This window comes from Aethalodelphis obliquidens, unplaced genomic scaffold, assembly GCF_003676395.1.
Source record: "Aethalodelphis obliquidens isolate GAN/ISIS:26980383/991018 unplaced genomic scaffold, ASM367639v1 scaffold10, whole genome shotgun sequence".
NCBI lineage: Eukaryota > Metazoa > Chordata > Mammalia > Artiodactyla > Delphinidae > Aethalodelphis > Aethalodelphis obliquidens.
Window position 1 is genome coordinate 941,696 of NW_020837954.1, and position 15,547 is coordinate 957,242.

Sequence of the window (15,547 nt, forward strand, 5' to 3'; positions counted from 1 at the left end):
GAGCCTGCACTCTGCAACTACTGAGCCCACGTGCCGCAACTACTGACGCCCGCGGGCTCTAGGGCCCACGTGCCACAACTACTGAGCCTGCATGCTGCAACTACTGAAGCTCACGTGCCTAGAGCCCATGCTCCACAAAAAGGGAAGCCACCACAATGAGAAGACTACACACTGCAACAAAGAGTAGCCCCCGATCACCACAACTAGAAAAAGCCCACGCGCAGCAACAAAGACCCAACACAGCCAAAAATAAAAATAAAGTAAAATAAAATATATTTAAAAAAAATTAAAATAAAAAAATATCATTAACTTGTGAAGTCCACAATGATTTATAATGTACTTACACATACTTTGCTTCAGTGGATTCTCAAAACTGAGTAGCAAAATTATATTTTTCCCATTTTCAAATGTGGAAATTCAAGTTTTTAAAGGCCTAGCTGGCTCTGATTAAACATTCAGCAATACCACAATATATATAACTAACAAAAATGTTGACGGAATGGATGAGATCCTCTGATGATTCTTTCTAATGTGCATTTAGAAAAAAAATTTTGTTTTCTTTTTCCTTTCTTTATTTTTTGGCTGTGTTGGGTCTTCATTGCTGTGCGCGGGCTTTCTCTAGTTGCGGCAAGCGGGGGCTACTCTTTGTTGCAGTGCACGGGCTTCTCATTGCGGTGGCTTATCCTGTTGCAGAGCATGGGCTCTAGGTGTGCAGGATTCAGTAGTTGCGGCACGTGGGCTCAGTAGTTGTGGCTCGCAGGCTCTAGAGTGCAGGCTCAGTAGTTGTGGCACACGGGCGCAGTTGCTCCGCGGCATGTGGGATCTTCCTGAGCCAGAGTTCGAACCCGTGTCCCCTGCGTTGGCAGGCGGATTCTTAACCACTGTGCCACCAAGGAATTTCCTCTAATGTGCATTTCTTAATTGAAGTATAATTGATTTACAATGTCATGTTAGTTTCAGGCATACAGCACAGTGATTCAGGTATCTATCTATCTATCTATCTATCTATCTATCTATATTCTTTTTCAAATTCTTTTCCCTTATAGGTTAATACAAAATATTGAGTATAATTCCTTGTGCTATACAGTAAGTCCTTGTTGTTATCTATTTTTTATGTAGTAGTATCAGTGGCTCTTCTACGAAAGTACTTTTTGATTCAGCAGGGCTGCTCCTGAAACACAAACAAAACTTTGTTGAAACTATGCAAGTACAGAAATAACACCCAAGATCTCCTACCAAATCACATTAACTATTTTCAATTCTCAGCTTCTTTCCAAGGTGTGTGTGTGTTTCTATTATATACATACATACAAAAGTACATATATGGTATATATATAGGGCTGCTGTGGGTACATACAATATGTACATAATCTTATGTTCTAGCCATTAGAATTCCAGATTTCTGCAATCTTAGATTTTATCATTTTTACGATGGCAGATGTTCTACTACTAGCTATAAAATGGAGAAAACAATATTGCCCATCTTATGGGTTTACTATGAGAATTAAACAAGTTAAAACAGAGACACTCAAACTTGACCATGTTGCAGAATACACGGAAGGCTTATTAAAATAAAGCATCTTAGGCCTTGGCCTCAGAAATTCTGATTCAGTAGGACAGGGTGGGGTGCCTGAATCTGCATTCCAGATACTACTAGATCAAGTACCATACCACACTTTGAAAAACCACTGAATTTATACATGTGAAGTGTTCAGAATAATGCCTCGCATATAGTAAGCACTCAATAAATGGAGCTATTTGCTATTTCTGTGATAATATATGAAAATTTACTTGTTTGATATTTAGATTGCTTATAGTTTTATAACACTTTTATTGAGACAATTCATATACCATAAAATTCACCTTTTTACAGTGTACAATTCAGTCGTTTTTAGTATATTCAGAGTTGTGTAACCATCACCACTACCTAATTTTAGAACATTTTCATCACCTCAAAAAGAAACCCCCTTCCATTAACAATCACTCTCTAACCCGTTTGCAGTTTTTTGAACTTATAAATAATGTCTCTGTAAACATATATATATATATATATATATATATGGCTTCTTTTCTTTTTTGAAAGATTTTGTCAGAATAAATTCCAAGAAATAGATTTCTGAGTCAATGATTATGAGTATTTTTACGTATAGCATGATGGTTAATTTTATGTGTAAACCTGACTGAGTCATGAAGTGCCCAGATAGTTGGTTAAATGTTATTTCTGTCCATGATTTCAAACTATATTACAAAACTATAGTAATCAAAACAATATCATATTGGCATAAAAACAAACACATAGATCAATGGGACAAAATAGAGAGCCTAGAAATAAACCCACACATGTATGGTCAATTAATTTACTACAGAGGAGCTAAGAATATGCAATTGGGAAAGAACAGTCTCTTCAATAAATGGTGTTGCAAAAACTGAACAGCTACATGCAAAAGAATGAAACTAGACCCCATCTTACACTATACACAAAATTAACTCAAAATGGATTAAAGACTTGAATGGAAGACCTGAAACCTTAAAACTCCTAGAAGAAAACATAGGCTGTAAGCTCCTTAACAGCAGTCTTGACAATGATTGTTTTTGGATCTGACAGCAAAAGCAAAGGCAACAAAACAAAAATAAACAAGTGGGATTACATCATGCTAAAAAGCTTCTGCGCAGCAAAGGAAACCATCGACAAAATGAAAAGGCAACCTACGGAATGGGAGAAAATATATGCAAATCATATATCTGATAAGCAGTTGATATCCAAAATATATAAAGAACTCATACAACTTAAATAGCAAAAGAATTACCTGATTAAAAAATGGGCAGAGGATCTGAATAGGTCACAAATTTATGTTGAAATGGAAACTTTTCATAATACAAATCCTGATAAACGGTATAAAACTATTGGTTAATGGACTGAGTAGGCTGTCAAGGCACACTGAGCTTCCATGCTGGGCCTGAAACAGCAAATAAATGCTTGAGGCAGAGGCATGAGGACTGGATACCTAGGCCATGCCTTTTTCTTCCTGAATCCCTCAAAAGATTTAGAAACCAGGATTTTCCCACCCTGGTTGCCGAGATATGGGAGTTATTCCTTGTTTAATTCCAGAAGACCACTCCAAGTCAGGAAATCTGATTGCTAGTCCTAGCTCTGCTCGACAGTTGCAGGTAAAATTCAAGACCATCATTTCCCCTTGCAGTGCTTACTTCCCAAGGCAGACGATAGGAACAATTAATACCCACCCAACTGACTTCATCAGCCTGTGAGAGCAGGAGTGAGCTGACATACTTTCAAGTATTGGGGAAAGATGAGACAGAGCATAACGAAATACTATATATGCACAGGCTGGGTTTAAACCAAGTTCTGCCGGGGCCTGTGTGACCAGGGCAAGTCACGTAAATCTGAACTGGCTTCATTTGTTAAACGTCCCTCCCTTCACGTCGCCGAACTAGTAGGAAGTGTTGGGGCTGCAGCTGGGGGCGTCTCTCCGCAGCGCCCCCAGGTGCGTATGAGGCGCGTGAGTGTCCTTACTGTCCGTGTCTAAACTGGCTCTGGGCTTCTCTGGCCCAACTCTCCTATTTATAGATGAAAAAAGCTCAGAGAACGAATGACTTCTCCACGATCACACAAGGGCCTTGGGGTCTGTGAGGAATCTAGCGCAGCCCGCCTTGGAACAGCAGCCAGCAATGGCGGCTTCCTAACGTGGCCGCCTTCTGAGAGAGATGCCGAGGCCCGTCACCTAGCGGCGGGTTCAGGCAATGCAAGAGAAGCCTCTTGAAAAAGATTCTGGGTACTGCGGCGTCCAGGAGCCAATACGTTCTCAGTTCGCTCAGTTAACTCCTTTTTTCCATTGGGTCTTTCTACCTGTCAATCAATCAGTTGCCGAGTTTTTACTGGCTTAGCTCCACTCATTCTACTCAATTTACTAATAACATGCTTCTTTCCAATAGCATCTTTACGTCGTTAAAGCTCCTCCTAAGTCTGACGAATTTAGCCAGTTCTTCTATTCCATTGGCTGGACCCGGCCCCGCCTCTCGTACATCCTGTTCGGGGCGGAAGTGAGAGAGCCCTTATTCCTATTGGCTTAGGTTTGCAAGCGGCGGCGGCCTCTCGTCTATAAAGACAACGTCAGCACTCAGGAAGTACAGTTCCGGAAGGGGCGGGCTTTGTGAAGATGGCGGCGCCGGTGAGTGTAGTGTGTTTGCTTCTTCGGCTTGGTATTGTGGACGTTTGTTTTCTCCTCAGTGCCTCGAGGCAAATTATTGGGGCGAGGGAAGGGTGGTGATGGAAATAACTCCAGGGAGGCGCCCTCCCTGCCACAGCGGGGCAAAAGCAGTAGTAGGGAGACATGGCTGGAGTTACCGCTCCTTTCCAGTGACCTGAGAGGCTGGCGGGCTCTGAGGCGAGGCTGCATGTGCACCGGAGTGGGAAGGCAGGAAGTCCGGGGTGTTCGAAGGAGAGAGGGGGCTTTTCCACCTCACATGTTCCGTCTTATAATCCTGAGGAAAGAATGTTTTTTTCTTTTCTCTCCCTTCCATAGGAGGTGCTGGAGTCAGACCTGCCAAATGCCGTAGCACTTTTGAAAAACCTCCAGGACCAGGTGAGTAATGGCACCCCTTCGGAATAGATTAGTCACGAATCGGCTTTGACTTTGCCGCACCTCTAAACTTTGGTGATTTGGGGGCACATATTTGAATGACCAGATAACAGTAAGAGCAAAATGATATAATGAAAACCTTTTCAGGCTACAATTCAGAGTAATTGATTTCTGCGTCCAAAGGAATACAGAAAATTCCAGAAAGAAAGCATCTGAATCAATTTTCTTTATTCTTAGAGCTGAGGAAACCGATGCCGAAAACGGTGACACGATTTGCCCTTTGGGTGCCTAGCTTATATACGTTTATATAGTTCTATGCATTGCAAGTTCAACCGGTACAAAGCTACAATGCCCCCATCACCACTGTCCCAGCCCCCATCCCCTCCCCCTGGTTTGGTAAGATGGTCTCTTTAGGTTTAAGAAGAGGTGGAAAGGTTTTTCTACCTTTTGAAGAAGTATCAGAAACCATCTCTCCTATACTTCCTCAGAACTGAAAAGATAGTGGTGTACTTTAGGCAGTGTTTCAGATAATTTTTAGGTGGCATTGTTTAGCTTTTGCACTTCACAGCTCACAGAGATAACTTTGATGTATTCTAATTAGTGGTTTTATTTGGATTAATTTCAGGTGATGGCTGTCACTGCACAGGTGCAAGCTCTGACCAAAAAAGTTCAAGCTAAAGCCTATCCTACAGAGAAGGTAGGACATAACTGAAGAGTAAGCACCCCTTGACTTGATGTTTTCAACAATTCTTTCCATCGTAGACTTATTGAGTGTCTTGTATGTGCTTAGTGCTGGAGCTTTGAAGATGAACAAGATCCAGTTTCTGTGCTGAAGTCTAGTAGAGAAGGCAGGTGAAAGCAATAGGTATAAGCAGTAGCAGTCATGATGAGCGGCTGTGCGAGCTGAGGAGCAAGATTAAATATCACGGAGCAGAGGGAATTAGCGGGGGCATCTCAGAGGGGTAACAGGATTGTGAGGAATAAATAGGAGTCAGAGGGATAGAAAGAAACAGCATGTGCAAAGGCACAAAGACCTAAAAGCATGGTGATATTCTGGGAAAGGAGGTAAGTCGTGTAGTGTGCTTGGGTGTACATTTTGTGTGTGTGTTGGGGACAGAAAAGTAGTCACTCTGTGTGAAGAGCCTTGTAGGCCAACTGTATTTCATTTAATATAAAATGCTGTTAATTGGTGACATATCACTGACTTACATTGAGTATACAATGTTGCTTGTTAATCTATGACATAATGCTAAGATACCATTGATTTAAAGATGTATCCTGACTTCAGAGATGTTAAAATATAAAAATGATGTCTATCTTAAAATTAAATATGGTAGTTTTCAAATTAAGGTCTTATAGAACCTTCTCAGGGACCATTGAGTGTGGGGCAGTATAGAAGGAGGTCTCTGGGGACTTCCCTGGCGGTCCAGTGGTTAAGACTTCGCCTTCCGATGCACGGGGTATGTGTTCAATCCCTGGTCAGGGAGCTAAGGTCCCACGTGCCTCGCGGCCAAAAAACCAAAACATAAAACAGAAGTTTATTGTAACAAATTCAATAAAGACTTTAAAAATGGATCACTTCCAAAAAATCATTTAAAAAAAACAATGGTCTCTGGATCCCTCATACCTGCTTGAGCTGGAAAACTTGGGTGTTACCTGTTTTATGTATTGAGCTTTCGTCCTAAGATATCATTTAAGCAAAACATTCCATAGGTCAACAGAAATATGCAAATCATAGTAGGTTAATAAAAATCATTGAAGGATTTTTAAGCATGAGATTTACAGCGGATTGTGTTTTAAAAAGACACGAGTTTTTTTTTAATTTTTTAATTTAATTTTGGCTGCGTTGGGTCTTCATTGTTGCGTGCGGGCTTTCTCTAATTGGGGCAAGCGGGGGCTACTCTTCATTGCAGTGCGCGGGCTTCTCACTGCAGTGGCTTCTCTTGTTGCCGAGCACGGGCTCTAGAGCGTGTGGGCTTCGGTAGTTGTGGCATGCAGGCTTAGTAGTTGTGGTGCACAGGCTTAGTTGCTCCGCGGCATGTGGGATCTTCCTGGATGAGGGGTCGAACCCATGTGCCCCCTGCATTGGCAGGCAGATTCTTAACCACTGAGCCACCAGGGAAGTCCCCGAATTTTTAATGTATCTTCTTTTTGCCTTTTCTTTCGCATCATTCATTTTCGTTCTTTTCTTATTTCTCATTTTTTAATCTTCGCTTTTTATTTTGTCTTTCTCTCATACGCTTGTAACCCATTAGAACTTGACAATGCCCAAGCATGTCAGAAGAGCCTATTTCTCAAATTCTTGGCTATCTTTATTCTGGTATCATGCTTTGATCTATTTTAATGTCTTTTTGAGATGGGCTGTGCACGTGTATCTTAGATCACTATATATTTATTCACTGAACAGATATTTATTAACCTTCAGGATCAAAGACTTCTAGTAGGTGCTTTTTAGGCTACAAAGTACTTTCATATCTTATTTGAGCCTCATAATTACTTTTGGGGGTGGGAAGGAATTACTGTACATATTATAGATGAGGAGACAGAGGTCATGATTTACCCAATATTTGACTGCTAAATGCCTAATTCAAAACTTGAACTCAATTTGTCTGTCTTTAAATCCTTTGCTCATCCTCCTGTAGCATGCTAGTGTTGATCTCAAGAGCTTAGCGTGTTGGTTTACAGATACCTAGGGCTTGGGTGTTGGAGTCAGGCTGAGTCTGAATCCCAGATGTACTCCTATTACTATGTAATCCTAGGCAGAGTATTTAATCTGTCTGAAATAGGTCTTCCGAGGGCTGTGGACTTTTTCATTTTCATTTTATGCAGTCACGGTGACTTTTTTTAATAACTATAGCTTAGGTCTGCTTACACACGTTACTTTTTTTATTTAAAAGAATACACTTATAATTTATGATTTTCTGCCTGTAAGTATAATACTTTTTTGAAAAAAAAATTTTATTTATTTTTTGGCTGCATTGGGTCTTTGTTGCTTCGTGCGGGCTTTCTCTAGTTGCGGCGAGTGGGGGCTACTCTTCATTGCGGTGCAAGGGCTTTTCATCGCAGTGGCTTCTCTTGTTGCAGAGCACAGGCTGTAGGCGCGCAGGCTTCAGTAGTTGTGGCACATGGGCTTCAGTAGTTGTGGCTCACGGGCTCTAGAGTTCAGGCTCAGTAGTTGTGGCGCACGGGCTTAGTTGCTCCGCGGCATGTGGGATCTTCCCAGACTAGGGCTCGAACCTGTGTCCCCTGCATTAGCAGGCGGATTCTTAACCACTGCGCCACCAGGGAAGCCCCTAATACACTTTTAATTTTAGAAAGTTTAGGAGATACATAAAATCACAAAGAAGAGAATTAAAAATCAGTGTAATCACCATTCTGAGATAATCACTGGGGTACATTTTTTATTTCGTTGATTGTAAAAGTAATATATGCTTGATGGGAAACCACTTTTTCAGTACAAGCACTCCATTTCTTGCTTTTCCTCATCTCGATCCTCAGGGGTAGCAGTTGCTAATTATGTTACTTTCAGATATTTTTCTATACATATAAAGTGTGTGTATTATACTTCTCACCTCCCCCCCTTAATTGGAACCACATTTTTCACACTTTCTATACAGTGTAGAAAGTGTGTCGACATAGATAAGTCCATGTCAGTATGTACAGGTCATTGTTTTTACCTATATCATATAATTCCATTGTATGTAAAAATCCATTGTATAAAATCAGTGATTGTTTTGGTTAAATTAATTTAAAATTCATTACTGTGTGGAGACATTTCTGATTGTCACAGCTTGGGGGATGGCATCAATGGGTGGAGGCCAGGGATGCTGTGGAACATCCTTCAGTGCCCAGACAGCGCTCCACAGCAAAGAATTACCTGTCCCCCAAATGTCAGTAGCTCTGAGTTTGAGAAACCTTGCTATAGTCATTTTGGGGGATACTTTATTGATTTTCCTGCTCTTATTGTCATACAGTAATTCTCTAAGCTGTGCTTCTGTTGTGTTAGCATAATTTTCTCTGTGGCCATTTTAGGTACAGCCACTTCTTGAGACTACTCCAGATACCTTATATGAACTGCATGGGAAAAAGTTTGAACTTGGAAAAAATTATCCTGTTCTCCCTAGACTCTCCTCCTTATTCTGTGGTTAAAACTGAATTTGCATGTCTTACTGTTTGATTCAACTCAGGGTCTCAGCCTTTTGGAAGTGAAAGATCAGCTGTTGTTAATGTACCTTATGGATCTGAGCCATCTCATTCTGGACAAAGCCTCAGGAGGGTCTCTTCAGGGACATCCTGCAGTTTTGAGACTGGTGGAGATTCGCACGGTATGAGGCGTTTGTCATCTTAGAGTTCTGCGTTTCTATGTCCTGAACTCCAGGACTGACACAATAGCTCTCATTTAAGTGGGTGTTCTCATGTTTAAGGGAGGAAACCAAATGAAAAAAAGCATTTTTGTCTTCATTTGCTCTACTTTGTGCATATTTTAGGTGCTTTATCTGGCAACTTAACATAGGGGCTTTTGGTGTATGCTTAATTTTGAGGAGGACATGTAATCCTATTTAACCACATTATAGGTTTTGGAAAAGCTTCGTCCTTTGGACCAAAAACTGAAGTATCAAATTGACAAACTGGTGAAGACGGCAGTGACAGGCAGCCTCAGTAAGTGGGGGAAGCTGAAAGGTTATGTGTGGGCCGTTCACAAAGTTCCAGATCTTGTAAAATCTCTTGGGTCTTTTATTTTAGGTGAGAGTGACCCACTCCGTTTTAAGCCTCATCCCAGCAATATGATGAGCAAGGTAAGAGGTAGCATTATCCTGATTTTCCTCAGGAATCTAAGCCTGAATGAGCCTTGTAATGCTCCTGGATCTCCTGGGATTCTCTTATTACCGTTGATTCCCAGCTTGTGCCTTAGAATGTTGACTGTGAGATTCCCCTTTCTCCCTCTTGTTTGTATTCCCACCTTCCCAGAGTACTTCAGCTTTGGATTTTCTTATCACTTGTTTGACTAACGCTTCCTAAGTTTGTGGACGTTATGTTCCTTTTGTAGTTGAGCTCTGAGGATGAGGAGGAAGATGAAGCAGAGGAAGGCCAGTCTGGGGCTTCAGGGAAGAAATCTGGAAAAGGGACAGCTAAGAAATATGTTCCACCACGCTTGGTTCCAGTGCATTACGGTATGAACTGTGGAGGCTGCTTCCTCAGCATGAATTGTGTTTCTCTTCTCTGTTCTGGGATAACCCTTGCTGATTTTTATCACATAGATGAAACAGAAGCTGAGCGGGAGAAGAAGCGCCTAGAACGAGCCAAGAGACGGGCATTGAGCAGTTCTGTCATTCGTGAACTAAAGGAACAGTACTCAGATGCTCCGGAGGAAATCCGTGATGCTCGGCATCCTCATGTTACTCGACAGAGCCAGGAGGATCAGCACAGGTCCGAGTCCTTGCAGTTAGAAATTGTTTTCTATGCTGTAGAGACCTGTCCTGTGAATGACGATGATTAAGTCTAATTCCAAGAGAACCCACATTATCTAGAAAGTGGAGTGCAAAATTTGGTGTGACGGTTTCTAAGAGTTAGCGGTTTGAAGTACAGAATAGGAACTAGCGGGGGAAATGTCTTTTTTTTTCCCCCAGGGGTTCAGGCTGAGCAAGTGCTACATGGAGGAGAATATATGCAGTTCCACCTAGTAGGATTTTAAAGTTCTGTGTTTCACTATCACTGCTGTTTATTTTCTGCAGAAAGCAAGAAAGTCACGTTTTTATAATGGCATGGAGAGTGCTAGATAAGTTCAGGGAAGAAAAGTAGAAAAGCAGTTATAAGTTGAACACAGACTCATCAACTTTGCCCAGGTGTCCATCTCTGCAGTTGGTAGATTTGAGTGAGAAGGTTCATGTAGATGATTCTGTTTATGGAGCTGGAATATAAAGAATTTCCTGATATAGTTTAAGTATTCCTGTGGATGGGCTGTGAGTTCATCTCTGGGGAGGAGGGAAGTTCTAGTGCAAAGAACATTTCATTGAGTATTGAGCATTGAGTGTTGAGCACACAGTATCACCTCACTAAATACTATAGTGACTTGCTATGAAATTTCTTGAGAACTGTCTGAATGTAGGGTGAGTAAACATCTGGGCCCAGGTTCTTGGCTGCAACTTTCTGCCTCTATGGTCTGAGCATGCTGCAAGTGGTGTCTGTGTTTCTCTGGCAGGATTAACTATGAGGAGAGCATGATGGTGCGTTTAAGTGTCAGTAAGCGGGAGAAAGGACGGCGAAAACGAGCAAATGTCATGAGCTCACAAATTCATTCCCTCACGCACTTCAGTGACATCAGTGCTTTGACAGGAGGAACCCCTCATCTTGATGAGGTGAGGAAGTGATACAGTGATGGGAGGTGACCTTCATGCTTTCAGCTAAATGTATGTGGGCTTATTACTGTGAGGAACTTGGGAAGGGACACTAAACTTGGAAGCTCACCGCCATTCCTTCCCTTCTCCATGTGTCTCCAGGATCAGAATTCTACTAAGAAGCGGAAGAAGATACCTAAGAAAGGTCAGAAGAAAAAAGGTTAGTGAATGACTAGGACTTGGGTGATCAAGTGCAGGACGGGGTTTACGAATTGGGATGCCAGCTCCGGATCTGCCATCCTAGGTTTTACCAACCTTTATAGTATCTCTTCCATACTGGGTGTTAATCTCTTTAGAGGTGGGCATTTATTTTTTTCTTTCCCAAGATGAAAATCAGCATCATTCACAAAAGAGATTTCTGGATTCTATTTCTGAAGGCCCCACAGTTCCTGTTCAGGTTTCCTTAAGTAAACTATGAAAGTGTCACTTGAAGGAACCATTATCCCATTTCAGTTTCTATCCTGCTTCTAGTCTTTTGTCCTGGGAGGATATAGAGAGTATTGCTGAGGGAACCCACTCCTATCGAGCCCTTCTCTCTAGATGTCCTTTTTTTCTGTCCCTTTGGCTTTTCCCAACTGTCCTTTGCCTCATTCTTGGTTTCCCTTCCTTTCAGGTTTTCGGAGGCGGCGGTGATTATGGGTGTACATATTTAATTTATTTTTTGTCATCCTGGGATACTTCTAATTTCACTGTATGTAGGTTTTTTCCTCGGAATTCATTAATTATTTGCTCTGGACATGTGGAAAGATCTTTATTAATAAAATTGATTTTACTTACGAATTGAAGCCCCTTTTGCACATGTATTATATGACTGGAATCACTGGGTATGGGGTATTTTTGGTGAGAGGTTGATGGAAAAGGGAAGGATGAGGTTTTGGGGGGAATAAGAAAGTTTGGCTTTATATGGTTTTCTTTGATAATACATTTTCACCAGAAACTAAAAATTGGTTATTTAATCAAAAAATATTGAGAGATTAGAGTAGTATAATCCACTCTTTCAACCCCACGTTGCCCCAAGTTCCTGTATAATTTATTATAATTATAATGCAGATCATCTGAAATATATGGATTTTAAGATTTATTAATGTATCTTGCTGGCCACCAGGTGGCATTAGTGGCTTAGGAAACCTCCTTTGGTGCTTGACTATAATCAAAAGCTAGATAGAACCTTTTCTCATTACCAAGAGTTATTCTTGTCTCCACTTCTCTGAAAGTTTTTCCTTTCTTTCTAAAATAGCATGGACGTAGGGCTGATCTTAGGTCAGTTATTGAAAGTTGAGAGTTTATCTGGAGAGAACAGTAGAGGGAATGAGAGGAGTGTGAAGAATCAGTATAGTCTTGTGTTTTTCAGCCTTTTTGACCCTCTTTCAACAAAGTCTTCAGTTTACCAGTGAGCAAACACCAGCCCTTTTACAAAGAGCTTGTGAAAGAATGCCAACAAGCAGGCAGACAGAAAATTCCTGAAGACCAAGAGAATGAAAACCCCTCAGTCATATCAGCCCAAGTCAGGAGACTGGTGGGAGTTACATATCTGAGATCTTGTATTCTGTTCAGAGAATGACTTCTGTTAGTGAGAGATCCCTCTGGCCTTGGATAATGTAGAAGGTGGAAAGAGGGACGGGAAGAGAGTTGAGTCTAGAAGTAATTCATTGGAGTTAATGATGTGTCATGGAGAGGGATATAATTTAGATCATTACATCAGTAAAACCTAGTTGATTATAAGTCCTATGAATTTGTACTTATACCGGTCTGCCCAGTTGGGGTGGGGGGTCTGTTTTCAGTCAGCTGTAGCTTGGTAGAAAGTAGTTAAGAGAGACAACCCAGTACTGTCTTCTGTTAACTCTGTGATCCTGGGCAAATCATGTGACATCTCTGGCCTTTAATTTTCCTCAGCTGAAAAATAAATGTATTAGACTGAGTCTCTGAGATTTCCTCCAAACCAGAGAGCCTAGAGCTGTTTCTCATGGATGGTAACCAAGATGCGCTTACTCCTGGGGCCTCTGACTTAGTCCCTGGCAGATCTGAGTGACCCTGATGTGCCCAGAGCCCTCATACTTCCATCTCCTTGAGTGAATCTAAGCAAAGAGCCTCAAGAACATATTTAGAGATTCTTTTTCCTTTCTGGCTGAACTAACTGGACAAGAGGTTAGGACTACTACATTCTCTTTTTAGGACTAGCTATTGCATTTGCATCTAATTTATTAAGGATTTTTGGATTGTGGGAACTGCCAAGGAAAAGGAGATGCTCTTTTTTTAAAAAAGATCTTAACTTTGTGTTACATCCTGAGCTAAGTGCTTTATACTTAATCCTTGCAAAATATATGTTATCTCTATTTTACTAATGAGGAAACTGAGAAACTTAGGTTATTTATTTGCCCAAGGTTATACGACTAATGAGTTAGAGAACCAGTGCTTGGGGGAACACAGAGGATGGAGGACTGCCAAGTGTCCTGGGGTTCATGAACGTCTTCAGGATTTTGTTTTTCCTTTTTTTTTCCTTTGAAAATGTATTGGTAGGTAGTTTATGACCTGTAGCTCTCCCCTCTTTACTGCACCATTTCTGTTCAAGCCCTTGCCTTCAAAGAAACGACAAGTTCCAGACACTATTCTGGCCTTTTTGTATTATAGGAGTGAACTGAACAGACAAAAATCCCTGCCTTTGTGGACCTTATATTAATTGAATCCAGTCTTTAATCTTAGGAAATCTTGTTATCCCTGGCCTTCTAGATGACAGGCGATATTTGAAAGAGGTTTCCAATAAAAAATGAGTAATCTTGAGATTATTTGCACCAGAGTCATCAAACAATGTTTAGAGTCCATTGTTGACAAAGTTTTGCGTGGATTCTCAACCTGTAAAATAGGCAAAGGCTAGGCTACTGTGGTTGAAGCGAGGATGAGGGGTCCTGGAGCTTCGAGTTCTCATGGCCCACTTTCCCCAGGATTTCTGAGGAGCTCCTAGGAACCTTTAGAACTCCATAGAATGTAGTTTAAAACTCACTTTTACAGTAGTAGGGCAGGGCAACTGAGAAGATTTTAGGGTTTCTTTATGGCTGTCGTTTGCTATTCTTTCCCTTATTCTTACTCAGATTTAGTTCTCTGGTTGTTCAGACCACATGAATGTCAGATTTCATCAGTGCAGTGCTAACGGCAGATCACTTCCAACGTTCACTAAGTAACGTATATCGTTAGTGCTCATGGGCACTTGTTCAGTTTTATCATGTGATGGTAAGGAGAGTCTTAGGATTTATTATTACCTGTTTTAATTAATTAATTTTATTTATTTATTTATGGCTGTGTTGGGTCTTCGTTGCTGTGCGCGGGCTTTCTCTAGTTGTGGTGAGCCGGGGCTACTCTTGCTTGTGGTGGGTGGGCTTCTCATTGCGGTAGCTTCTCTTCTCGTGGAGCACTGGCTCTAGGCGCCTGGGCTTCAGTAGTTGTGGCTCATGGGCTCTAGAGGGCAGGCTCAGTAGTTGTGGCGCACAGGCTTAGTTGCTCTGTGGCATGTGGGATCTTCCCGGACCAGGGCTCGAACCCGTGTCCCCTGCATTGGCAGGTGGATTCTTAACCACTGCGCCACCAGGGAAGCCCTGTTTTAATTTATTTAATCTGTCATTATTAAAAATGTGAAGGATCCTTCCTCCCTGGAAGTACAACAAATACCACGGATCACATTTCTCTCTCCCCTCCATCTGCAGAGCTTTTCCATTCTCTCTGTCATTCTTTCTACCCCATCCCCCCACCCCCCAGGTCTGTTTGACTGGTGGGGGAACCCTTCCCTTTCCTTCTCAGAGCTTGGTGGCTCCCTGGGGGTTTCTGATGATGGTTGGGAGTTGTGAGGAAGCAGCTGAGTAAGGGGCATCCATTGCCCCAGGGAGGGAGCTGTACTCTAGCATCCAGTGGGGAAAGGAAATCACTTGGAAATAAAGAGAAAATCTTTTCTCCAGTACTGATAAGCCTTAGTATTGTCATCTGAGGGGGTGGGAAGAGGGTTTGATCAAGGCCTTTTTTGTCTCTGAAGCTTTGTTTTGTTATGATTTTATGAAGGCTTGGGCAACTGTCTGTCAGGAGTTCACAGCAGTTTTCATGGCTACTGTATTAGAAAAACATGTTTATGAGGGAAGGGTGACTCAGTTATGTCCATTTTCAGCACCATGGAGAGTTCAAGCTTTCTCATCTTGTTCCTTGCCTTGGGTTGGTGGAAGGTACAGAGCTAAACCAATCCATAGAGCTGCCTGGTGTAGACCTGCCCTTACGCATAGCGCAGTTTATCTGTTCCATCTCCATTTCTGATTGGTATGGATTGAGTGTGAGTCAGCAGCAGTCCTGAGTATCCCCATCCTCCCTGGGATCTATTAGGTGTGTAAACCTCTGATTCATGTTGAGACTTATCCAAGGATTTGGCTAATTTGACAGTGTCATATGAATGAAATACTGCCTTCTGCTCTATTGGTAACATCATTCATATTGTGATGCACGAGGTTTTTAACAGCCCATGAGAAAAACTCTGTCCGTCCCTAGCTCTTCTTTGCCTTCAGACCCTTGAGGAGACTGAAA

The 15,547-nt window shown here is 41.8% G+C and overlaps 1 protein-coding gene across 4 annotated transcripts in view; it reads left to right on the top strand.

Moving 5' to 3' along the window:
- The first annotated feature begins 4,145 nt into the window (after positions 1-4,145).
- NGDN (neuroguidin) overlaps positions 4,146-15,547 on the top strand; it is a 53,486-nt gene continuing 42,084 nt past the window's right edge. Inside the window, exons 1-11 of one of the 4 annotated variants that reach the window (XM_027110855.1) lie at positions 4,146-4,187; positions 4,542-4,601; positions 5,224-5,295; positions 8,786-8,923; positions 9,173-9,257; positions 9,342-9,394; positions 9,646-9,769; positions 9,857-10,025; positions 10,798-10,954; positions 11,096-11,153; positions 11,607-11,778. In XM_027110855.1, coding sequence (XP_026966656.1) covers positions 4,176-4,187; positions 4,542-4,601; positions 5,224-5,295; positions 8,786-8,923; positions 9,173-9,257; positions 9,342-9,394; positions 9,646-9,769; positions 9,857-10,025; positions 10,798-10,954; positions 11,096-11,153; positions 11,607-11,626 — 948 coding nt within the window. In that variant the 5' untranslated portion in view covers positions 4,146-4,175 and the 3' untranslated portion in view covers positions 11,627-11,778. Of the gene's footprint in view, positions 4,188-4,541; positions 4,602-5,223; positions 5,314-8,785; positions 8,924-9,172; positions 9,258-9,341; positions 9,395-9,645; positions 9,770-9,856; positions 10,026-10,797; positions 10,955-11,095; positions 11,154-11,606; positions 11,779-15,547 lie in introns of those variants that run through there. The other 3 variants (XM_027110853.1, XM_027110856.1, XM_027110854.1) reach the window with 3 other exon arrangements.